Source organism: Pseudonaja textilis, chromosome 2 (genome assembly GCF_049901715.1).
Source record: "Pseudonaja textilis isolate UNSWEBS1 chromosome 2, rPseTex1.2, whole genome shotgun sequence".
In the NCBI taxonomy this organism is placed as follows: Eukaryota; Metazoa; Chordata; class Lepidosauria; order Squamata; family Elapidae; genus Pseudonaja; species Pseudonaja textilis.
The window spans coordinates 221,913,167-221,937,627 of NC_141991.1; the positions used below are offsets into that span (position 1 = coordinate 221,913,167).

The 24,461-nt window shown below is 34.7% G+C and overlaps 1 protein-coding gene across 1 annotated transcript in view; it reads left to right on the forward strand.

Moving 5' to 3' along the window:
* Positions 1-19,325, forward strand: part of HAPLN1 (hyaluronan and proteoglycan link protein 1) — a 75,966-nt gene extending 56,641 nt beyond the window's left edge. Inside the window, exons 3-5 of the mRNA XM_026718822.2 lie at positions 11,376-11,744; positions 13,454-13,756; positions 15,998-19,325. Coding sequence (XP_026574607.1) covers positions 11,376-11,744; positions 13,454-13,756; positions 15,998-16,287 — 962 coding nt within the window. The 3' untranslated portion in view covers positions 16,288-19,325. The remainder of the gene's footprint in view (positions 1-11,375; positions 11,745-13,453; positions 13,757-15,997) is intronic.
* Positions 19,326-24,461: the final 5,136 nt, after the last annotated feature.

Consider the following 24,461-nt stretch of genomic DNA (forward strand, 5'->3'; position numbering starts at 1 on the left):
CTGACCTCATTATAAATGGTGTTGCATGTTGATATCTAGAAAAAATGATTGAGCATCAGAACAATTTTGGGAAGATTGTAAGGGGGCAGTCATCTCCTGGAATCAGCTTTAGTTTTCTAGGTCAAAACAGAAATGTAAAATAATAAGTTGTGGATTTAAAATGGGTCTCAATAAAAAAGATTATTTCTGTTTTTAGAGTTATTATCAAGCTGCTAATACTCTTTATTGTCTATTTTACATGGGAATGTAAAACTTTTTAAATAGCTCAATTTTGGAATTTTGCTCTAAAAATGTTTGAGTTGTTTCTCACTGTAAAAATGTAGAAATGTTTGATATATAATGTTCTGGAGAATCTTTGATTAAAGTTTATTATGAATAAGCATTTAGAAGGATCTTGCATGGTAAGAGGCAACAGCAATGTAGGGGTGCAGGGAAAAAAAAGAAAAATGACAAAGAATATACCCTAAACTGAAAATGTGGCTAGCCAAACTTAAGAAAGTTGACATAGGTCAAAAAGTTGACATAGAATCAGTAAAATATGGTGCTGAATACATTATGAGCCAAATACATTATAAGCCAAATACATGGCTAACAAGTAACTGTTTTGAAGGAAGATAGATAATGGTGATGATGATGGATAATCTTTAAAGGAGCCAAAATAGTTGTAACAATTGATTTAATTATTGTACAGAATTCTGTTTTCAACTGTATTCAGTCTGTATTTCCCACACTGAAAAAAGATTACATAACTTTCAAGATGCCAGCCAATACTTTAACAATGACGAAAAAGCCTATGAAAATTGGGTGCAATTGATAATGAATCCACTTTAGGATCAGGTTCAAGATTCCCAGTTCAAATAATGTCATTTTTTTCCAATCATAAACATTCTGAACAGGGGTTTATGTATACTCTCACCATGAATAATTATTACAACACCTTCCTGAATTTGGTGACCTACACATAGATTGAATTCCACTTTCATGGGAGGCTATTTTATCACTATTTGTAGTTGTGACCCATTTTTATCTTGAATTTGTTTTTAGCCTCTCCTATTTATAGTTGCAGATAGTGATAGAATTAATTTAATATGAATTGCTCATCTGAATTCTATATCAATAAATAATGAGAAGGTATTGATCTTTGTATGTGGCAATAACTTTTACAATAATAAGCTATGAAAATTATTTAGGGGCTTTGTTGCACGATAAAGGCATAACATTTTGGCAGTTTTCTCCTCTCTTGTGACAGAATCAAACAACCCAACTGAAAGAGCCAAATGAAAAGAAAATGACTCACTGGTTCCCCAGTTAATACCAAAGGATTTCTACTTAAAAAAACAAAATTCAATACTTATAATCAAAGCAATGAGCCTTTCCAAAAAGACATCATCACTTTTCATTCATTTTAAAGTACAAAATATTTAAGATGACACCGCTCTGCAAAAGCCAAATAGGCAAAAATTTGAGGATTTATCATTAGCCAATATGTTATGTTCATCAAACATGAAAAAAGATATATAAATATCATAAATTTGTACATTGTGTTCATAAAATGCTTTATTAAATGCAAAATTTCCATGAGATGTTTATAGCAAATTTATCAATACTAAAAATCCATTAGAAAAAAGAATAAAGTGCAATTTTCTCCATACATATGAACTAAGGAATATGGTTCACTGAATATGATGAGACTTGTTTCCTCATTTCTTAATGAACTGCAGGCTGAACATGGACTAACAGGGTGATGTGGCTGTAAAAAAGTAAAATGCAATCCTACTCTGTATGAACAGATACTAGAGGTAGCATCAAAATCAAGAGAAATCACATTTCTCTATTCTGTGTTGGTGAAAACATAACTGGAATATGCTTTCCACATTTTAGATGAACACAGAGTGGTCCAGATATCAGCAACTGAAGTAATAAGGGTAATAGAAATAAAAATTAAAGAGGAATAGTTGAAGTTGTTAAATACATATTACTAGGAGATGTGAAAGCTAACTTCAAGCAGCTGAGAGCCATCACATAGATAATGGGGCAAAATTATTAGAGTTGTTTCAAAAAACAGGACACAAATATTAGTTGTTACTTCTTAAGTAATGTTCAACAATGGAAGAAATTACCTCTTTCACCGATAGTATTTAAACAAAGATTTACGGCCATTTTTCAAAAGTGTTTTAGTAGAATACTCTCCTGTATTGGGCATAAGGTTGGACAAAATGGTTCTTACGGTATCTTTCAAGCCTTTCATTCTGTGATTCTATGAAATATGTACAAAATAATTCTATGAATATTACAAAATATGCAGACATGCCCCCAAAGTGCACGTGTTTTTTCCCTCCTTTCAGAACTGCATTTTTCACAAGATGGAACAGGCCTAAATGGTCCTATATGGAAATCCTATTTGTGAAGGTGCACAACAACTGCAAATAAATGATGTGTGTGTGTGTGTGTACCCATAAACTCATTCATACTGTTGGAATATGCAGCAGTTATAATGAAGTGCTCTGTGAGATAATAAGAGCACAGTAGGTGGCACTGTAATTTAGAAAAGTATGTAAAAATAGGGTTTTGAAAATATCTGGATCCAGAACAAGAAAAGTGCTTCTGATCAGGCATGGACATGCTGATTGTTCCTGTCAGAAGCTGCACCTTTTCTGGGCTCACATAGCACTTTTGTGGTTCCAGGAAAAAAAAAAGTATAAACCCAGAAAATTGTATGCCTGCTTTAAGAAACTGTGGTCAGGTTCAGTAAGGCTCTGATTGTGCATCCAAAGCACTTTTCCCACATCGCTGCAAACAGCTGCATTATTCCTAGAAAGAAGAATAGGATGAAACCACAGTTTTTCTGTTTACTATAACTACTTCCTTCCTGAATCCCAAGGAAGGAAAGATGAAAGGAGGAGAAGGGGGAGGGAGGGAGGGAATAATGGAAGGAAGGAAGGAAGGAAGGAAGGAAGGAAGGAAGGAAGGAAGGAAGGAAGGAAGGATATCATTAATGGAATATAAATAAGTCATTCACAGAAACTTTCACTAAAAGTGCTTATAGTTTTACTTCAGCTTTTCTTTGCTTTACAAACCTGCAAAGTTGGTTTCCAAGTTACTTTTTTTTCATTAAGAGAGGAATACAATCCAGATCCCCCAAAGTTTTTTTTATGTTTATTTTTTACACACCTCTTCATGTGAGCAATGTGATTCCAGATTATAATATTTATACATAGTTATAGTTACACTTGCAACTTTCTTAATTAATATCACTTCAAATGATTATCCATTTGACTAATCTTTAGATAAATTTCCCTTTCATATTTCAATTCATTAATTGAATATCAAAATCATTTCATCCTCACATATATTTTCAATTCTTTAGTCCCTATTATTTCCATTTTCAGCTTACCACCTATTTTATGTTACCTTATGTATTGTTAACATCTATAACTTTCTCAAGATCAATATATAATTAGACAGTCAATGAAAGAAACAAATGAGTAAAAGTAAAGTAAGATTAATACATTTAGGATCCACATGGTATATCCCCCTATCTACAATATATCTTATATCTATTCCAGAGATATTCATATAATCATTTCATATTTTTTCTTTGTTTCCAAAATTTACCTATATAATCTTAATAAATTTTCATTCCCCTGCTTTTGCTTATAATATAATTCATTCATTATAAATATTTTACATTCCCACATAATCCCCTCTAATTCATTATATTTTCTATTTTCTCATATCCTTTGTATAATCAATTGTATTTTCTATTTCATGTATACCACAAAGAAAATAAATAAAATAAAAACAGGCTTAATTTCCCCTTTTACTTCCCTTTGACCAATTTCAACCTATAGCATTTATATAACCCTAATTCACACTTTTTAAACATAATTAATACCAGATTTTCACCCATCATCATATTCTCTGTTTTCCTAATATCATTTAAATGGTCATTAGCGCATCTATATCTATATCTATATCTATATCTATATCTATATCTATATCTATATCTATATCTATATCTATCTATCTATCTATCTATCTATCTATCTATCTATCTTTGTTTTCTAAGGTTTTCGCGGGTATTTGTAGGTGGATCTTTGGTTATTTGGGTTTTCTCCCGCGTAAAATTAGAAGTATTTTGGCGACGTTTCAACAAAATCTCATTTGTCATCTTCAGGCTTGTGTCTTCGGCTTTGTCCTTCTTGGAGTAATGTTATTCATGATGCAGCTGCAGTGCAGCTTCTGGTCCATGGTCGTGTCTCATCTTCTGAGTGGGTGTGAGTCTGTTTTCTACATGGAAGTGTGGTGGTGGCATCTTGTGTGGCTCACTACCCACTTCAAACCCCTCTGAGCCATACATGAAGCAAACCGACACCCACTATGAAGATGCAGCACGACCATGAACTCGAAGCCAAACAGCAAGATCACAGCTCACCAACTCAAATCCCCCAGCAACTAAGACTAACCTGAGCACAACCAAACCCCCACCTGAACAGAACACGCCTCCAACCAATCAGAACACGTCCAACCCCCCAACCAATCAGAACACAGCCAAACCCCCTACCAATGAGAACACACCCCCACCCAATCAGAACACAGCCAAGCCCCCAGCCAATCAAGTCCCACCCCCCACTAGCAGTTAAAAGGAAGAAGCAGCTGCAATCTCACATCACTCCGAGAAGCAAGAGCCAAAGACAGAAGCCTGAAAATGATGAATGAGACTTCATCGAAACGTTGCCTAGATACGTCGAATCTTACGCGGGAGAAAACCCGAACAACCAAAGATCCACATACAAATACCTGCGAGAACCTCAGAAAACACACACACACACACACACACACACACACACACACACACACACACATATATATATATATATATATAGTATTCAGCTTTGTTTGGGTATTTTCCCACATCATTATAGTTGTGCTTTTAAAGTTGTAGCAATGTTTCAGCAGAATCTCATCTGCCATCAACAGGCTTCTGTATTGTGTTTATATATATATATATAATTAATAACAATAGAACCCTCTTAACATCACTCCCTCCATCTTCATTCTTCTCAACTATAATTATCTAGTAATCTTAAGGTAATTTCCAGTACGTTATAAACTTCAAACCTCCCCAGTCTACATTTCTAATAAAAAAAATACAAAGATACATTCCCATGTGGTTTCCCCCTTTTATGCTATATCTAACCCTTATCTCTAAATCTCTCTACCTTGTCATTTCTCTTAGTTTATCCAGCTTTCCTTTACTAAGTTTTCCTGCCCTTTCCTCTTCATCCCTCTTTTTTCCTCTAATATTACATTTATTTCCATCTGCCAATCCCCCATCTTTCCTCTCCCCCTTTCCTTTTCTCTTTTTTGAAATTTCTTCTTGTACAGCTTTTTCTTCTTTTGCTTACTCTTGGGAGCTTTTTCTCTTTTATTTATTATCTCTGTCGTCAATGTCTTAGTTTTAGTTCCTTTTGTGTCTTTTGGCAATGTCTCTGAATCTTCACGTCCATCTTGGCTGTTTTCCTCTTCCTTTGGCTCCTCCTCTCCAGGATTCCTTTGTTCTGCATACATTGCATTACTTTTTCTGCCAGTGTGTTCCATAAACCCTTTCTTTCTTTTATCATTTCTTTCACAGTTTGCAGTTCCAACTTAAATTCTTTGCTTGCTTCTTCCATTTTTTAATCAATTGTGTTATTCTTTATCTATTAAGGTTAATTGTAATCATTGCCAAGAGACTCCATTTATATCTCTTTTCCTTGTTGGTCCTTCTGTTTCCTTTGCTCAGTCAACCCCCAACAGTCCCGAGATATTGCCTTCCTTTGTCCTCTTGCTGCAATCTCCCCCTTTTTCTTTTAAGCTTCTGGGGTTCTTGTTATGTTAAAGTCTTTTATTTCATGTCTTTTCTCATTCACACATTTAACAGACCAGTAATTTTCTATAAAGTCATCCAGGAACAAATGCCTTGTACCATTAGGTGGTGCTCTATATCGCTTCCACTTTTCAAAGTTCTTTTTTTCCCTTTTTTCCAATTATATTAATGTTAATTTTCTTTTTAAGTATAATCAATTCCAAGCAAGTTCAGCATTTTGTCCAATGCCTAATTAATGCCAGGTTCTGTATATTATTCCCAATTCTGTCCTTAATTTTGTTATAGCTCTTTTGTAGTCCAGATTTTTATTTACCTTATATTGTCCTCTTGTTTTCTATTTGGCACTGTTGTACTCTCAAGCAAGGAATCTTTCTTTCTGCTTTTTGGGGTTATTAAAATAAAGGGTTCAGCTTCCCTTGTCTGGATACACACCGCTCACCACCGCTCACCTCTCCAGCATACACTTAGGTCCCAGTAGCTTCCTGTCTTCAGGGCAGCCATTCTCCCTGTCTTCCAGGGGAGTATACCAAGCCAGGGAGGGGAGATGTGGCTCCCCTCAACCCAGCTGGCAGTCTCCCCCTCTTTTCCCCCACCTCTCCAAGGTGAGTCTGGTGGTTCAGTCCCGTAGGGATCTCTCCAACAGGGTAAGCATGGATCGAAGTCGTGCACGATTGTGGTCTCTGTCCGTCATCAATGGAAGTGCCACCAGAAGTAAAGTTACTTTTTTTTATTACTCCTTCACTATTGCTGCAACAATTGAAATGAATCACCATTATTACTACAGTTGTTGTTCACTCATATACAGAAGGCAGAAAGAATAATAAATGACTATGATAATTTCAGGATCTAATAAATTCATTGTTTTTTGTGCATTCTGCCTTCAACATTTTAACAATAAAAAGACCATTGTATTTCCATCCTAGTTCAGAGTTCTTGTAAAATATTTGAGAAAATAGAATCAGGCTGATATTGCGGCTGACTGCCATGTTCAGATTGGGAATTCCAGTTTTCCCCAAGGCAGAAATGTATTGTCTCACTTATGTCTCAGTGAGAATTTGGATTTTGTGATTGTTTATGATATAATTTTCATGCAAATTTCAGCACATATTGATGTGACCGAGAATCACTGAAACTTAATTAGTGGAAAAAAATGAATCATATATTGATGAATGAAAAAAAATGTTAAGAGGAAAAAAACCCAGTTTTTTAGTATATTAATTTAACAAACCAGTTCTCTCCCTTTTCCCAGTACATGGTAGTTTGCTCTAATGGTTAAGGCATCAGGCCTAGGAACAATGAGTTGTAGTCCTATCTTAGGCATGAAGCCATCTGGTGACCTTGGGCCAGTCACTCTCTCTCAGCTCTAGGAAGGAGGCAATAGCAAGCCAGTATTGAAAAACCTTGGCAAGAAAATTCAGGCAGTAGCCCAGGCATCTGCTATGAGTCAATACTGCCTTGAAGGCACCACACTCCCCCACCCAAAAAGAAGATTCCACTTCTTGGAATTGATTTCAGGTGTCATGAAAGGACAGCAAATTCTTACAAGCTATGGTCTCAAATTATCTCCCCTTGGATCTCCAAAATACAATTTTTTAAAAGCCAATTATGAACTCATAGCTGCTGACTTATCATCTCTTGATTGGCACATTCTGTTCTCTGGCTGTAACCCTACAGAATAACATTATAACGCCTTCTTGCTTGAACTTGAAAGAGTCATTAAACTATATGTTCCATTAGTAATTCCCAAAAACAAAACAAAAAACAATTTACCCAAATAATAAGAAAACTTCAATCTAAAAAAAAAATCCTTATGGCGTAAAAACCCTAAATACATAGCTAACTTTAAAAGCCAATACAATACCTTATGCCTACAGATAAAGACTGAATGCACCAATTACCACTGCAAGCAAGAGGAAAATATTTTATGCACAAAATACACCCATGCCTTCTATAACTTTGTAAACACCAAACTTAAAGATTCAAAAACCACCCCACCCCTAAAAAATCCTAGTGGAAAAGACTATAGCAATGAAGCCATTAAGGCAAATTTCTTCAACATGTTCTTCAATTCAGTCTTTGGCTCATGCCCCACATCTCCTAATCATACGACAACTAACTGCAACAATCTACAAATTGACTTTACTGAAGATAACGTAGAAAATGCACAACGCTACCTAAAACCATCCTTATCTATTGCCCCTGGTGGTTATGTGCATTCTTCTTAAAAAAGCTCTCCACTACCATAGCAGAACCCCTAAGCATAATATATGAGATATCATTCAGAACCAGCTCCTTACCAAACCTATGGTCTTTAGCAATGGCCATCCCTATTTTCAGAAAAGGTGACCCCTGCCTGGTTGAAAACTACAGGCCAATCTCATTGTGTTGTGTCACCTGCAAAGTTATGGAATCAATAATTAATCAATGCATTACCTTCCACCTAGAGTCAAATAATTTACTCTCCAATAAATAATTTGGTTTCAGAAAAAAATTGTCCTGCAATTTGCAACTTCTACACTGCAAAAGCATATGGACTATACTACTTGACCAGGATAAAGCAATTGATGTAATTTGATTTCTGCAAAGCCTTTAACTCATTGGTACATGACAAACTACTATTAAAATTAAATTTTTATGGCATTTCTGGATCCCTTCACAAGTGGATTACTGCCTTCCTGTCAAATAGGTAACAAATAGTAACAATAGGAAACGCCCTATCAAACCCTGCACCAGTTATCAGCGGTGTCCCCCAAGGGAGCGTTCTAGGACCCACACTCTTTACACTCTATATAAATGACCTTTGTGATCACCTTATTAGCAACTGCGTCCTCTTCGCTGATGATGTAAAACTATTCAACACCACTGTCAATGCTTCCATCCTTCAAAAAGACCTCAATTATGTGTCTGAATGGTCTAACAGTTGGCAACCCCAAATCTCGACCAACAAATGCTCTGTCCTACACATTGGTAAAAAAAATCAATATATCAAATACAAGCTAGGTGGATATGACCTTGTTGATGACCCTCACTCTGTCAAGGACCTTGGAGTTCTCATAATGAATGACCTAAGCACCAAAGCTCACTGCAACAGTATTGCCAAAAAGGCTTTAAGAGTTGTAAATTTAATTTTACGAAGCTTCTCCTCTGGTAATACTGATTTGCAAACTAGGACATTCAAAACCTTTGCTAGACCAAGACTTGAATTCAGCTCTGCTGTATGGAATCTGCACTGTATATGAGACATAAATACAATTGAGTGAGTCCAGAAGTGTTTTATCAGAAGAGTGCTACATTCCTGTCTTTGCAACAGAATATATCCTACACTACCAGACTTGAGATTCTAGGCTTAGACTACTTTGAACGACACTGGCTAAGTTTGGACTTAAGCATAATACATAAAATGTTATGTTACAATGACTTACCAGTTAATGAATATTTCAGCTTTAACCACAACAACACAAGAGCACACAATAGATATAAATTTAATGTAAACCACTCCATACTTTATTGCAGAAAATACGATTTCAGCAACAGAGTGGTCAGTGTCTGGAACTCACTACCTGATTCTACTGTTACATCCTCTAACTCCCCACTCCTTTACCCTCAAACTAACCTCTATTGACCTCACCCCATTCCTAAGAGGTCTGTAAGGGACGTGCATAAACGCACAACTGTGCCTACCATTCCTGTCCTATTGTCCCCAATTATTAGTTCCTATTTCTTATATTTAAACTTATGTTTCTTATTTCTATTGTATTGTAAGCTTTTGACAAAATAAATGAATAAAAAATAAATAAAAGAAGATTATGAAAGAAGTGCAAGAAGCTCTGAAGAAAACAAATTATTTTAGCCCAAGCAGGATTGAGACTGGCATACAGTCTCAATCCTGCTTGGGCAGTGTAGAAGCCATATTGGTCACACTTATGGATGGAGACAGTAGAATCAGGAGAATGCCAATCCCTTTGGACAGTATCTGAAGGAATCAAGAGAGGGCACTGCTCTACCGTAAATATCCATCTTGCTTAGGCACTAGTCCCAGTTAGTGCTGACGGTGAGAGTGGATATGCCCAAAGACCCCTACTTCTTGCAATCCCCCAGAGAGCTGACCTACCTCCATTCCTTTCAGACATCTACATGAATCTGGGGAGGTTATATGTTGATACAAGATTTGGTATTATCAGTATGGCGCACTTACGCATCTTGTCTCTAGGTAATGCTAACCCAATGCCTGGAGATTATCAGAATCTGGATAGGAAAGAATATTTGTGAACTGCCATAACCAATACTGACATTCTGCAGCTCACTTAAAATTCAAAGCAAAACAAATTCTATATAAAAATTAAAACTACAGCACCAGAATACTCAGAAAATAATAAAAGATGAAAACAACGAAGTAGGGAAATATAGTCAAACATGAAGCAGCTTTGGATTTGTGGAATGCTTGGAAATTCTCTGATTTTTGATAGGGTTATATTGTCCATGATTAGAGATAGCTGCAATTGAAGAGTTCTCCCAAATTTACAGTTCCCACTTTGAAAAACAGGTGACACTTTTATCTAAGAGGGATTTTGCAAAGTTACACCTAAAGTGCCAGTTATAATTTTTCCTTAACCCTTAGCCCTACTGACAGAGATTCATGTTCTAGTGACTACCAGTTGGGCTACTACAATATATATTACCCAGGGCTACCTTTGAAGAAGATTCAGTAGTTACAATTGGTAGAAAATATGGAAGCCCAGGAAATGATGAATATATCTTAATATAATCAGTGACGCCTGATAATTCAGGAGGAGCATTGCTAACCAGACAGTTTGGAGATATAATTCAAGATTCCGGTTGTCACTTTAAGTTACATTCAGAATCAATTGGTACCCTATATGGCTCCAGATCTGGTTATCTGAGTGACTGCCTTGGCTATATATATTGACCCACCCAATCACATCAAATTGGATCAGTTTTTCCAGGCCTTTTCTCTATTCAGTTGTCATAGATGGGGTCTTGGAAGTAGGCATTCTCCAAAACTTTTAGTGGTTCCTTCCTTATAGTGATTATTCTGCCTTAGGCTTCAGGAAGTGTTCTATCTTGCACAGGAGGGTATCCTATAATTTGAAGATGGTTTTCTGCATATGTGACATTTCTATCTATTGACCCTTAGTTTTCATCATTATCAACAATAACAATAACATCATCTTCTTCCTAGCATTATTCCTTCAGGAACAAGATCTGCTTTTCAGATAAATGAATGCCATCTTGCATGATAAAATGTAGTATCTGGATCATGTCTGAATTATGATGGAGATAATTGGAGAAGTTATTTCATGTATGTTAACCATTTATATTCTTCATGAGTGAGAGGCATGAGGAACAGAAAGAAGGAGAGTATTGAATCAGATTGTACATATCCATAGATTTTTTAACATGCTGAGGAATGTGACTATTTTCATCTCTGAAACTGTTTAGTATATTTCAGCCATTCTAATTACTTTTTTTCCCAACATGTTATTAGAAAATGGACCTCACCTTCTTGTGAAAGCAGAACAAACTAAAATCTTCTCAAATCGTGGTGGAAGTGTTACTCTGCCATGTAAATTTTACCGTGACAATACATTACCTGTCTCAGAATTCCATAGAGTTCGTGTCAAGTGGACCAAACTCACTTCAGATTACCTCAAAGAAGTGGATGTCTATGTTGAAATGGGCTACCACAAAAAAAGTTATGGCAATTACCAAGGAAGGGTATTCTTGAAGAAAAGCACTGAAAATGATGCCTCTCTGGTAATCTCAAATTTAATGCTGGAAGATTATGGGAAGTACAAATGCGAAGTCATTGAAGGCTTAGAAGATGACTCAGCTGTTATAACTCTAGATTTGGATGGTAAGCTTCCTAGTTAAACAGAAATTATTCATTAAAAATATTGCTATTACTATTGTTCAGACAATATCACTTTAATTTCTCAATCTAATCATCTATCAGAATCCAGCCAGATTATATATATATTTTCTTTAATTAATAAGGATTATTGGATTAGTTAAATTTGTTAAGCTTATATTTTATTTTGTAGGAAGGGAACTTTGTTTATCTCTCTGTTCAATCTTTATAAAATAATTCAATTCAATTTAAGACTTCCGAGTAATTAGCTCTGTCCTTAACCTCATACAGATGCTATGTGTCCATAACATCAGGAAACACTTAATGGAGGCAGAAGACCTTATTTATAAGTGAAAGTCTTTATGGAATCCTGAGCTAGATTGCATGAATATGCCCTTTACACATGTTATTAAATCCAAAACATCTTTGCTTCAGGTTCTGTGTATATTGAATTCAATTTCAAAGCAACCTGACTTCTGAACAACTCTGGGAACTTACAAAAGAGAAAAACAACTTATATAGAAAAAATCATAACAGATCAAAATACCTACACTAAAAAAACAAAACCATGAGGCTCTGCAAGGCTGAATGGAGCAATATTTTGGCCATTCTGATTTAAGGCATTTTTGTGGATGGATGGTTCAGCTGTTTTAACAGCCTTAATTTGATGGGGAGGAAAATATTTTGGCTGGAGAATGTACAGTACTTAGCCATAGAAGCTACCTAGGTAGCCATTTTAAGCATTTATATGCTGCATTTCTTCCATTCTGTTTCTTAAATCAAACATCTTATTTCAGAGGAGCAAAAGATCAATTTTAAGAAGGAAATGGAAGCTTTACTCACATACTGGACCAGTTTCAACAATACTGACTGGCTGGTTTGATCTGGTGTAGTTTCCAGTCTTACTATATTTGTAGGGCCTTCTCACTTACATATGGAAAGCAATTAAGTTTCAGTTAGAGCCAATAGCTACCACTGTATTTTGTTTGGGGAAATAGCATTAAAGATAAATCCGAATTTAGAGCTTATTGTAGGTTTCCTGTTCCAATACACATCAAATGACAAATTTTCTGGCCGTTCATAAAGTTCACATGCCCAAATCAAACAATTGGTTTTCTTACTTGCTCTTTAAAACAAGCATGCTAATAATGAAGCAACGAAGCCAAAATAATGTATTTGATAGATGAAAAACCCTAACCTTGACCCTAACCCACATTTGAGTATTGCATAAAGAATTGGTGGTATTCCATCAGGAAAGGTAAGCTTCAATGTATATGGTCTAAAGAGACAGTCAGACAAAACTCTTAGACTAAACAGTTAGGCAGCATTCCCAAATATAAATTTAACAGATTGTTGTTTTGGTCATGGTAAGATCTCCATTCTTCTTCCATCTATTCTAACCAGTGTTGTCATTTTTGAAATGCCTTTCAATTGGGGGAGAGCACCATTTATGTTTTTCAGTTTCCATCTATAAGCCTCAATTTCAGCAGTGCTGTAATATTAATATTTTGAGCTGATTTTATTTTGAGACATAAAAAGAAAAAAATGTACCACTGAAAAATAAGTAAACTTGTTGCTGAATTCTAGTATGATCTAAACATAGTGCAAAATGAAGGCTTAAGACCTTGGGCATCCTGCCAGTGGTGGGTTGCTCTCCATTGATTGATTGATTAATTAATTAAGCAGCCATCTTTTCCTCTTCTGCTCTCTTTTAGGCGTTGTATTTCCTTACTTCCCACGACTGGGTCGCTATAAATTAAACTTCTATGAAGCTCAGCAAGCCTGCCTCGACCAGGATGCAGTTATAGCTTCATTTGACCAGTTATATGAAGCATGGAGGTCAGGACTGGACTGGTGTAATGCAGGCTGGCTCAATGATGGGTCAGCACAATATCCAATTAGAAATCCCAGAGACCCTTGTGGTGGGAAGAACACAGTGCCTGGAATCCGAAATTATGGTTTCTCAAATAAAGAACAAAACAGATATGATGTCTTTTGTTTTACCTCTCATTTTACTGGTAAGTAATTTGACCCCTTTGGAGGTCTCTGCAGTGAAGTGTGACACTCAATATTAATTTTTATTTATTTCAGAAGGAATTATAGCTCAGATGTTCAATGAGTTTTACATGCAAAAAGTCCCCAGTAGTTTTCAGTTCAAACTCAGTTCAGTTCATCAATTCTTTTATTTAGAAAGATCAAGCATCAGATCATGGAAACACCAAAGAGCTGTTATTATAACAGGAGAAGGCAATTTTTTGATCATATTTGGAATTTTAATGTGATAATAATTCTCTCACAAATGGCTGATATTGTGGGATAGCTGATCACAAAACATACATTTATCAAAAGGCATCCCAATAAGGTTGTGCATAGCTATGACCTGCAGTTCCCCAAGATGATGTCTATGTTCTCATTTTTTCATTGTCTCTTTTCCAAGGCAAGTGGGCACATTTCCAATATAAAGAAATGGTGGAAAAGAATACATAATGAATAATGTAGAAATTTTACTTCCATGTTATGTTTGAATAGTCCAGCATTCTTGCTCGCTGATTAACAAAATTTGCTTGATGCAACTCAGAGGAGTTTGGGGACTGATACTTGATATGAAACTTCTTTATAATATACTTGAAAAAAAATATTCTACCATTTCTACCAAGAAATTCATATGCAACAAGATTGCTAAAAATTAATCATAAAGCAAATTATTGTCTCAGGCTTTAAATATGTTAGAAATGGAAAAACTTCTGAATTTTAAACAGAAAACAGTGCTGACAATATTAAAATAATGTGAGAAAACAATGCCACATTATCTCTGGGGAAATTAACAGGAGAACACTTATCTACCCAAGAGAGAAAACAAGGAAGCCAACATGGCAGACCATTCCTTTCAGCAGGAAGTTGGATAACTCAGAACCAGGCATCTCATGTGCGTCCTAACTTGTATGCCTCTTGAATAACAGATGTTTGGCTTGTAGCCCACACACAAAGGGATGCACCCTTGTTCTGCATACATATGCTCTGAGTAGTCACAATCAAATTTATTTGCCTTAGAACATGAGAACAGTAAACATGACTATTCATTGGGCAACCCTGAAGAATGCATTTCCAAAACAAATAGGCTTTAAACATTGTACAAATGTTTACCTGATCCAGATCCAGCTATTTTCTTTCCATAAGTGGCTGACTGAACTGAGGCAAATAAATCTTGTGCCATATAAGCATTATCTGAAATTTGTGGAAAATGAATAAATACAAACAATGAGTTCTAAAGAGACTGACCACTATTTATAATGAAAATGCAGCTTCTCATAAGTCCTGATCCCCTCCCATATAAATAACATAGCTTGCACATCATTTGGGCTTTGAGAAAGGGCTTTCTTAAATCTGCTTCCTAGATGAAGGGAGAAGTGATGATTTTCTCTTGTTTTTTGTACTTTCTTAAGGAAGTGGACCCTCTGATTCTTCAAAATAGCCTTGCAAATCAATGGAGAAATAATCAGGGATTGTTGGATTAAGGAAACCACTTTATTTAGATAAGGTTTCAGTCAAGGTCTGGGTTCAAATTCTATTTTTAAAAAACTGTACTTTACATTTGTACCTTTTGACTGAAAATATTAGAGTACAATATAAAATTAATTGCACTAAATATCAAGATCAAAACTAGAATTATTTACATTAGAGACATAGGATTATCCAGTGTGAGTGAAATATACACATATTAATGACAGTGTGAAAAGCCATGCAGAAGCACCTTGAGCAGTTATGTTGCCATACAGTATATATAAAGTGAAGAGCCATTTCTGCTGATTTAAGTCTGTTGCAGCCCTTGTTCCTTCTAGTATCCTTCTATAGACAATATTGAAATTGGATGATTTAGATAATTATAAGTGTTTATGTATAATTTTACAGATATTTATGAAGCAAATTTCAGTTAGGTAAAGATTCAGTAATCTTTTTAACACAATAGTGTTAAAGGATGTATCACTTTTTACCCTTCCATAAGTATATTAGAAAATGTAATCTTGCCAGTAGAAAAAGTCTGCACATTTATAGAAAGAATGAAGTTTCCACCCTATAATTTTAGGGATAACTATAACTATAGTAACTATAGTTCTGAACTGTTTTACACACACGCACGCACGTACGCACACACACGCACTCTTAATAAATATAATGGATTTTTAAAAAGAATCTTTAAAATGTATTTTAATTGAAAAGCTTTTTTTAATATGTATTATAACCTTTCTATATTCCATCAGGCCGTTTTTATTATCTAATACACCCGACCAAGCTGACCTATGATGAAGCCGTGCAAGCCTGCATCAATGATGGTGCACAGATTGCTAAAGTAGGCCAAATGTTTGCAGCCTGGAAACTCCTAGGATATGACCGTTGTGATGCCGGCTGGCTGGCTGATGGCAGTGTCCGATATCCCATTTCCAAGCCAAGAAAACGCTGTAGCCCTAATGAAGCAGCAGTGCGTTTGGTGGGCTTTCCGGATAAAAAGCACAAGCTATATGGAGTCTACTGCTTCAGATCATACCAGTGAAAGGACCAAGAGCACAACAGTGTCCATTCGATCAAGAACATGTGAAGATTGTTTCAATAAGAACTTATACAAATTGCCAAAACTGTGATAAATCTTTTTTTTTTTTTACTTACTTACTATAAGGAATCATTTCATAAAAGCAACCAATTAATTTGTTCGGTTTCTTAAAATAGTTCAATAAATATTTTAAATTAATAATAATTTAAAGAAAGCTCTAGGTAAAGAAGTTTGGAAATGTAACTCTTTAAGCTACACAGTTCCAACAAACATATTTTTCTTGAATGGGGCATGCAATAGCTTGATGATTGCTAGGACTCAGTTTAGGAATGTAAAGCTTATAAAAGGATAAAGTTTACATATTTGCATCATATTAAAAGATACCAGAGAATAATGACTGAGATCTGATGTTATGAACTGTGTTCATCTTTTGTTAACTGCCATTCCATGTGGTTTTTGTGAACAGTTAAAAAAAGATGTGAATGCTGTTTAAAGCAACAGTATTTTATGAAGTCTTCAACGTTAAAAAAAAAAGTTTCTCTGTTTCAAACCATGCCTTTTAGCAATCTCTGGTAAAGAATTCTGTAACATTCCATTAAGCACAGTTAAATCTTCTGAACATATTCCTGGTTTTCTTATGTATGCAGTAGAAAATGTGTGTATGAAGAAGTAAAGATTGGAGCCATTTTTCTTCTTAATACAAACTAAATATGCCTGAAATATATTGCATTACTTTGAATAGTTTTATGAACTTTTATATTACTGCAGCTGTTGTTTTAATTTTGAAATCTATTTTGCTAAGCAGCATTTAGCTTTTACTCAGGGCAGTTATCTATAAATGAACTGCTGGACAGAAACACACACGTATTAAATATAGCATCTTGATTTAATTGTAGCTTTTAAGTATTATTGCCTTTATAAATGAAAATTTTAAATATTTAAAAATTTTCTGTCTTAGTTCCATACAGTATGTCCAATGTAAACATTATTTGAATTTTGAAACATATTCTCTGCTCTATAAATAAGAGGAAGATATTTTTTATCCCATTTAGGAAAAGGAAAAATATTTTAATACTGAGTACTTGTGATAAAATCAAAATATTTGCTTATTTTAATGGAGCCACCAACTCCCACATTTACATCTTATAATGCCTTGCATGGCCCATTTGCTTGTGAGCAAAGAAGATTTTATGTATGTCAAAACTCTTGGGTTCCCCATATGACAAACTATAGTTATATTTTAATTAGGATAATTTGTTCACTATTATGTTTTTCAGATATTTTTCCAGATTACTTTCTATATTACCAAAATATGCTGAGTTATGTATAAGACAAATGACTTATTAACCTTCTTCAGCCTAGAGTTCCTAAATATGTGGGAGTTTGTGTATTCATGATCCTTGGGAATGATGACTGTTTAATTCTAAAACATCAGGATTGCTCATTATATTTCTGGTGGAAAATAAAGGTAGCAAAGTATAGTAAGCACTGGATGAAACTGCTTAGAATTAATGGCTCTGATAAAACAAACATTAAACTATGACTAAGTTATGTTTAATGGAAAAAAAATCACAGATAGTGTAGCTCTTGCTATGATTTACTGTGTAACCTTAGGTTGTACCAATGGGATTTGTTCCAAGGATCATAAATGCCTTTATTTGGACTCAGATAATAGAATCGTATTGTCAATAGTTAGATGAGATTCGTATATATTTCTGGGCCACAATTCTAGCAAGAAAAAAGTCTTGTAACAATATATTTGTGGTTTGGTCTATGTACCACAATATTGTAACTAACCAAGGGATTTTATCCTTACTGTTTTCAGAGGATTGTGCTCCAGGGGACAGCTAAAATAGCATATAGTAGGATTAGAAAGTATTCACCTACATCAGCTAAACTTGTATATTCTATGCAAAATGTTCCCATCATTCCCAAACAATCAGTTTATTGTATAAATGACATAGAAATTAAATATCTAATGCTCATGGATTGATTAAAATATGCTGCAAAAAGAAACATTGATATGATTGTGCAAACATGCAAATGAGTATCTGTATCTTAGTAAAATGTTCATTAAAGATGGAAAATAGATGAGAAATTTTAAGGTGTGAATTGTTCATAAAAGTATAGTGGAATAATAGCACACTGATTTACTTCAAATAAGATTGGCTACAAAGTTCAAGTGAAATTTCATAATCATCTGCAAGCTTTATTGAGTAAAAGAACATGAGATACATAAGACTAGATGTATGGTTTTGAAAGTGTTTGCTCTTCAAAACAGCCAATGGCCTGATTATGGACACACTTTGCAAATGTTCAGATCTTTTGTTTTGCCTAATTCTTTTTCTTTTGCAGAACAAATTACAGTACTACAAACTATTTGCACTTCCAAGCTGGGGGGCTCTCAGGTGGTGTTTCTCAGTTGACTGAGAAGCATCTAAAGTGCAGCTTGTGAACACTCCCCGTTAAGGACAAAGGACAGATATCTTCTTCTTATCCTTATGCTTGCTGACTTCAACTCTCTCAAGACCAGTACTAAAATAAAATATGTCTGTCTTTTCTATTAATTGTAATGTGATCAAGTGCTAATCCACTTTAAAACAAAACTTGCATTTTTTGGCTGCTTTTCTGGAGACAGCAGTATATATTTGAAAATAAATAAATCAGCTTCTAGAAAAGTTGGTATTTCCATCTCCTATGTGGTATCTCTGCATTAGAAATGAATTACTATAAGAATTTTTATTGCCATTCAAATATAAACTAATTTTGAAAAATGTTCAATATAATTGTATCTCTACAAAAGATAATGATCATTTGAGTGGGAAAAATGCATTACATCCTGCAAAGCAATATTCTTAAATGACTGTACTTACATTGTACTTGTGCTCATGATATACCTGATATTCTCTTCAAATGCTTCTATCGTTCTTGGCTATCCTGAAATTACCTGTTTTGGTCATGCAAGGGCACAGAAGGGCAGAAAAGTTTATTGCTTGCCATTATTTTGGGATAGAAACTTTTTTTAAGGAACTTGTATTAAAGCTTAACTTTTATACTGTCATTTATTCACATAGAGCTTTTTTCCCTAACTTTTTCCTCTAAATACCTATTTTATAATTAATTATTTTAAATACAATATTGTAAGTAAGGTTTCTAAAATTAATTTAGCTATTTAATATTCATGTTTAGAAGGTAAGAATAAAAAAGTAAAAATAAAGGAACCAATAGATAACAGCATATTTATTATTTTAAGATTTTTTTTCTTTTGTAGGTCAGCTATTAACACTAAGCATGTTAATATGCAATTTTTGGTAATTAATGGAAAAACCACTATAATTAATTTTTGAACTGCTTTAAATATCTATCCAGGAAGTTCCTTGCATGAAGGTAGGTGAATTAAAAAAATGCAACCAATCATGATAGGGTAGCAATTCATTTTTTAATGTAAAAATACAATATTGTACACACAGTTTGTTTATAGTTTTAGTGCCATGTATTAAGTCTAACTCTAACTGAAATTAAAGGATAACATTAAATGCTTCAACAATGTATTCAAATGAAAAATCCTATTAGGGTTTTTGTTTTTTAGTCTTGTGAACATGGATTTGAATAGCCAGATTTTTGCTACTGCTGTTGGTCATGTTCAACATTAGTTAACAAGCTTAGAACTCTTAGATTATACAATTTAAAATACATGAGAGATTATATTTGTAAATGCTATGTACACCCAAATTAGCATTGTCATCATTTTATAACTCACTTCTTCATTTCCTTATATTTTAATCTTCTTTCTTTTCTTTTTCTTTCTTTCTTTTTTCTTTCATTCAAAGCTTTACATTTTGTGTCATTCTTGGGATGTTCAGTTCCTGTCACAAAGCTTGTTTTCTTTTATATCAAATGAGTTACTGAACCAATTCTAGTGTTAAAATATACATTGAAAAACATCTCTTTAAAATGGAGTTTGATCAGAGATTAAACATATAGGATTTTATCAGTCTTTGTAAACCATACACAGCTCTCAGGAAGTTTTACCATGGTAGCTAATGTTCATAATTTACACAGAACTATTGACCCTCAGAAAAGTATGAGTTTTCAAATAATTCATCAGTCTACATTCATGCCAAGTAAATCAAATTTACTAATTTAAACTAAAATTTCAGGATAATATAGTACTTGCTTTATGACCAATATGCAAGTCTTCCAATTTAGTACAATAAATTAAAAGTCAAACCATTTGAAAATAGCTAAGTAATATTGTTAATTGGTTATAATGCGAACAGTATACCTAACCCAGAGTCTCTCAACTTTGGTAACTTTAAAATATGTGGACTTCAACTCCCAGAATTCTTGCTGGTGAATTCTGGGAGTTAAAGGCCATCTTAAAGTCACCAAAGTTCAGAAACACTGCCCTAACCAAATGGTACAAAAGCAAGAAAATACACAGTTCTAATAATAGTATTTCTGAGAATTCCATGCCAGAAAAATGCTACATGATCTAAGAAGATATTTTAATTTTCTCATTAATATTCATCTAAATGGAAAGTATCCCCAAATCCTCAGGGATGGAATAGTATTGATTTCCTAGGTTACAGAATACATCATCATGTAGTGTAAGCAGAGAAGGACAAAGGAGCATTAAAGTGAATACAAGGTAAAGAGAAAAGGAATGTGTTTTACACATTTATCAATATGCATAATAATAAATAGGGATTATAATTCTCCCCTAAGTAAAAAGTGATTGAATCCCGAAAGGAATGTTAAATTGGGGATATTACTATTCAAAAAAGAACAGGCAGGCAAGCAGAAAGCAGAGTCTGTAAAAATTGAAAAATGCATTGTGTCATTTCTTATATTTCACAATGTATTTGAATTTAATTCCCCAATGAAACAATTAAATCATACTTACATTTTTCCAAAACAAACATGCTTCTTTAATGGGATAGGAGTAATTAATAAATATCTGGTATTTTTTCTTCATGAAGTCATGTGCAAAGGAAATAAGTAATGAGTAATTATATTCCCAATATAATTCTAAATTGTTGTTATTATCCAGAAAATTGTTAAAAAATAATAATGGAGAATTAGTTTAATTCCATAGTTTTAGACCATTGATTAAATAGAAATACTTATCATCCAAACCAACATTGGATTGTTCGGTATAACATGGAAACTTTTATAAATTCTATTTTAAGCAGATCTTCCTGTATTTCTTTACCTTTTCCTGCCTATTGTGGTTCATAATGATAGATTCTTAATGAATCCTGGAACATCCATGGCTTTTTTTTTCTTTTTGTTGTTTACTGGATAGTTAACAAAAAGAAACAAAGAGATACTGTAATATAAAGTCAATTCATTCTGTTTTTCCCAGGATTTAAGAAAAATGTGCATCTTACCTAGACATAATAAAATTGTATGGAGAAGATAGGACAGATTTTGATTTGAACTTGTAAACCAGTCCAGTTCCTTTAATTGTACTTGCAGGCCAAAAAACAGGCCTGGAAATGACAAAACTGGCCCATTTTTCAGCCTCCAAAAGCTGCAGAGGTTTCCCTCAAGCCTCTGGGAGGCTAAAAAAGGCCTCAAATGGGCCAAAAATCAGCTGGGAGGCATACAGTGCAGATAAGGGGGTGGCAGGGGTCGCATGCACATGCACAGGGGGCGGGGGTTCATTGCCTTCTTGGTGCTGACACACACAATTTTCGGCAGAGGAACCCAAAAATATTAGCCACCACGGACTTAAGATGTTTTCTGATGCTTTGGTGTTTTGAGTGCTATGGTGATGCCAATAATTATAATAATCTGTGGGTTGCTTCCAAAATGTTTTTGATGTATGGTAATGTTATCCTTTTTTTATAGCTTATATTCACTGTGCTGTAACAGATTGAGTGATTAGGCACTTTTTGATAAAATTGTATGAGTGTTCATTTTGGCAGAAGATATTATATAGACAATCTGAATAGTCAAATATTGCTTTTTTGCATCCTTCTCTTGTCCTGTAAAATCCATAAGGATTCCCAAGACAGACTGGTGTCAGACTCTGGCTTGGCACAAAAGGAAAACAAAAACCATTTTTTCCCATATGGACTGAACTATGGGCTCATGGTCTCATTTAATTTTGGAAATATTTGCAGAACTACAGTAAATGTAAGATTAGGAATAAAATGGACAAAGCATTGAGAGCGTATAATTGGCAAATTATGCCCATTGCCTTGGATACTACTCCATGTCTAAATTCATAGCTTAAGACCTAGTATTTGAAAAACATTTATTGCCATATGAATCTAGAATAGAATAGAATGGGATAGAATAGAATAGAATACTTTATTGGCCAAGTGTGATTGGACACACAAGGAATTTGTCTTGGTGTAAATACGCTCAGTATACATAAAGAAAAGGTACATTCGTTAAGAATCAAGAATCATAATGTACAACACTTAATGATAGTCATAGGGTACAATCAACAATCAAATCATACTAGGAAACAGTCAATATAAATTGTACGGATACAAGCAACAAAGTTGTCACAAGTGGGAGGGGATGGGTAAGAAGGAGTGATGAGAAGATTAACAGTAATAGTACTATACACTTTGTAAATAGTTGAACAGTGTTGAGGGAATTATTTGTTTAGCAGAGTGATGGCTTTCGGGAAAACACTGTTCTTGTGTGTAGTTGTTCTGTTGTGCAGTGCTCTATAGCGTCACTTTGAGGGAAGGAGTTGAAACAGTTTATGTTTGGGATGTGAGGGGTCTGTAAATTTTTTCACAGCCCTCTTTTTGACTCATGCAGTATACAGGTCCTCAATTGAAGGCAGGTGGGTAGTAATTGTTTTTTCTGCAGTCCTAATTATCCTCTGAAGTCTGTGTCTTTCCTGTTGGGTTGCAGAACCAAACCAGACAGTTATAGATGTGCAGATGATAGACTCAATCATTCCTCTGTAGAACTGTATCAGCAGCTCCTTGGGCAGTTTGAGCTTTGTGAATTGGTGCAGAAAGAACATTAGGTTTGAAGCAGGAATGAACATAGCACATCTTTAGTGATCTATTGAAGATTTGGATGAAGATGGGGGCCAATTGGTTAGCACAGACTTTTAAGCAAGAAGGAGTTATCTTGTCTGGCCCTGGTACTTTTCCTGGCTTCTGTCTGTGTAATAGATCTTGCACTTCTTTTTCTGTGATCACCAGAGGTTGTGAGCCCAATGGATTGGGGCCAGTTGTAGGAGGCTTGGCTGTTGGTGTGTTTGAGATGTGGGTTGTGGATATAGGTGGCTGTAGTTTCTTTTCAAACCTGCAGTAAAACACATTCAGGTCATCTGCTAGTTGTTGATTTCCTTCTGTCTGGGAAGGAGGTTTGCTGAAGCCAGTGATGTTTTTAAGAGTTTTCCACATGTTTGCTGGTTCATTTGTTGAGAATTGATTCTCTAACTTTTCAGAGTAGCTTCTTTTTGCTGCTCTGATCTCTCTTGTTAATATGTTTCTGGCCTGCTTGCATAGCATTCTGTCACCTTTTCTGTAGGCTTCCTCTTTGGAACGATGTAGCTGCTTAAGTTTAGCTTGTGAACCAAGGTTTATTGTTACTATATATTTGCAAGTTCCTTGTTGGTACACATAAGTCTTCGCAGAAGCTAATATATGATGTTACAGTAACTGTGAGTTTGTATAGGTCTGCAGAGGCATCTTCAAAAACATTCCAATCAATGCAATCAAGGCAGGCCTGGAGTTTCAGCTTTGCCTCATCCGACCAAGTCTTCACTGATTTAATCGTTGGTTGAATGGTTTTAAATCTTTGTCTGTAGGCAGGTACAAGGTGAATCATGCAGTGGTGAGAGTTGCTCGTGGTAAAGACCTATAAGCATCTTTTACTGTTGTGTAGCAGTGGTCTAAAGTATTTTTGCCTCTGGTGGGACAATTTACATGCTGGAAATATTTTGGGAGCTCTTTCCTTAAATTTGCTTGATTGAAATTTCCTAAAATGATGGGAAGGGAACCTGGGTGTTTCACTTCAGCCTCCATAATTTGATCAGCAAGAGTTCGTAATGCGTTGTTTACACAGGCTTGTGGAGGAACATACACAACTATTAAGAGAAATGAGAACTCCCGTGGAGAGTAAAATGGCTTGCAGTTGATGTTTAAAGACTCTTAAATTTTCATCACAAAACCTATATGTTATAGTTATATCCT